The sequence below is a fragment of the Branchiostoma floridae genome, chromosome 17 (genome assembly GCF_000003815.2).
Source record: "Branchiostoma floridae strain S238N-H82 chromosome 17, Bfl_VNyyK, whole genome shotgun sequence".
Taxonomy (NCBI): Eukaryota; Metazoa; Chordata; class Leptocardii; order Amphioxiformes; family Branchiostomatidae; genus Branchiostoma; species Branchiostoma floridae.
Genome location: NC_049995.1, coordinates 16,766,120 through 16,768,399, shown reverse-complemented (window position 1 = coordinate 16,768,399; position 2,280 = coordinate 16,766,120). Strand labels below are relative to the sequence as shown.

At 43.2% G+C, this 2,280-nt stretch overlaps 1 protein-coding gene across 1 annotated transcript in view; it reads left to right on the top strand.

Annotated features, from left to right (window-relative positions):
• LOC118405159 (dolichyl-diphosphooligosaccharide--protein glycosyltransferase subunit STT3A-like) overlaps positions 1–2,280 on the top strand; it is a 17,578-nt gene that overhangs the window by 9,560 nt on the left and 5,738 nt on the right. Inside the window, exon 9 of the mRNA XM_035804584.1 lies at positions 1,639–1,865. Within this exon, the coding sequence (XP_035660477.1) occupies positions 1,639–1,865 (227 nt within the window). The remainder of the gene's footprint in view (positions 1–1,638; positions 1,866–2,280) is intronic.

The following is a 2,280-nucleotide window of genomic DNA, read 5'->3' as shown; positions in this document are numbered from 1 at the left end:
GGGTGTGTTTGACTATGATATAACTGTTTGAACCATGTTTCTCCAGGCCCTGGGTGTGTTTGACTATGATATAACTGTTTGAATCATGTTTCTCCAGGCCCTGGGTGTGTTTGACTATGATATAACTGTTTGAACCATGTTTCTCCAGGCCCTGGGTGTGTTTGACTATGATATAACTGTTTGAATCATGTTTCTCCAGGCCCTGGGTGTGTTTGACTATGATATAACTGTTTGAACCATGTTTCTCCAGGCCCTGGGTGTGTTTGACTATGATATAACTGTTTGAACCATGTTTCTCCAGGCCCTGGGTGTGTTTGGCCTGTGTCAGATCCACTCCTTTATCGACTACCTGCGAGCCAAACTGTCCAAGGAGTACTTTGAGATCCTGTTCTAGTGTTTGACTATGATATAACTATGTTTGAACCATGTTCCTCCAGGCCCTGGGTGTGTTTGACTATGATATAACTGTTTGAACCATGTTTCCCAGGCCCTTGGTGTGTTTGACTATGATATAACTGTTTGAACCATGTTTCTCCAGGCCCTGGGTGTGTTTGACTATGATATAACTGTTTGAATCATGTTTCTCCAGGCCCTGGGTGTGTTTGACTATGATATAACTGTTTGAACCATGTTTCTCCAGGCCCTGGGTGTGTTTGACTATGATATAACTGTTTGAACCATGTTTCCCAGGCCCTTGGTGTGTTTGACTATGATATAACTGTTTGAACCATGTTTCTCCAGGCCCTGGGTGTGTTTGACTATGATATAACTGTTTGAACCATGTTTCTCCAGGCCCTGGGAGTGTTTGACTATGATATAACTGTTTGAACCATGTTTCTCCAGGCCCTGGGTGTGTTTGACTATGATATAACTGTTTGAATCATGTTTCTCCAGGCCCTGGGTGTGTTTGACTATGATATAACTGTTTGAACCATGTTTCTCCAGGCCCTGGGAGTGTTTGACTATGATATAACTGTTTGAACCATGTTTCTCCAGGCCCTGGGTGTGTTTGACTATGATATAACTGTTTGAACCATGTTTCTCCAGGCCCTGGGTGTGTATGACTCTGATATAACTGTTTGAACCATGTTTCTCCAGGCCCTGGGTGTGTTTGACTATGATATAACTGTTTGAACCATGTTTCCCAGGCCCTTGGTGTGTTTGACTATGATATAACTGTTTGAACCATGTTTCTCCAGGCCCTGGGTGTGTTTGACTATGATATAACTGTTTGAACCATGTTTCCCAGGCCCTTGGTGTGTTTGACTATGATATAACTGTTTGAACCATGTTTCTCCAGGCCCTGGGTGTGTTTGACTATGATATAACTGTTTGAACCATGTTTCTCCAGGCCCTGGGTGTGTTTGACTATGATATAACTGTTTGAACCATGTTTCTCCAAGCCCTTGGTGTGTTTGGACTGTGTCAGATCCACTCCTTCATTGACTACCTGCGAGCCAAGCTGTCCAAGGAGTACTTTGAGATCCTGTTCTAGTGTTTGACTATGATATAACTGTTTGGACTGTGTCAGATCCACTCCTTCATTGACTACCTGCGAGCCAAGCTGTCCAAGGAGTACTTTAAGATCCTGTTCTAGTGTTTGACTATGATATAACTGTTTGAACCATGTTTCTCCAGGCCCTGGGTGTGTTTGGCCTGTGTCAGATCCACTCTTTTATTGACTACCTGCGCGCAAAGCTGTCCAAGGAGTACTTCGAGATCCTGTTCCGCACCATGGCTCTGTTTGTGGGGACTGCCGTCACCGGCGTGGGTGCTGTTCTCATGGCCTCAGGCAGTATCCTTCAACTCAGGTGTTCGTTAAGGATTTATTTAATGAGAAATGGCAGTAGGAGCTCATGTATAACGTTATCACTAATGGAGATCCAAATAAAACAAACAAACTCAGCTGTAGGAGCTATTGAAGGCTTGTCATTATTTGGATAAACTAGATGGTTTCAAAACACCTATGAAATGTCTTGAGGCGTAACACACCAGCTTTGAACAGTAGGTACAAGCTGTGTTAGCCTGCATGCCAGCCTAGTTAGTTAACTTTGTGTCCCATGCTTTCCACAAAACAACTAAGATGGAAACCACCCAAGCTAAAGCTGTGTAAGATAGGACTATAAGGTTTGATCCAGTCACAATGGGAAGAATCCTTACTCTTCTAGATAAGTGTGGAAGAATCTTACTCTTAGCCTTGCTCGTATACTTTTGGATATCATGTACAAGAGATACAATGAGATGTTGCTGGGTGTTACACACACATGATGTACATTTCTG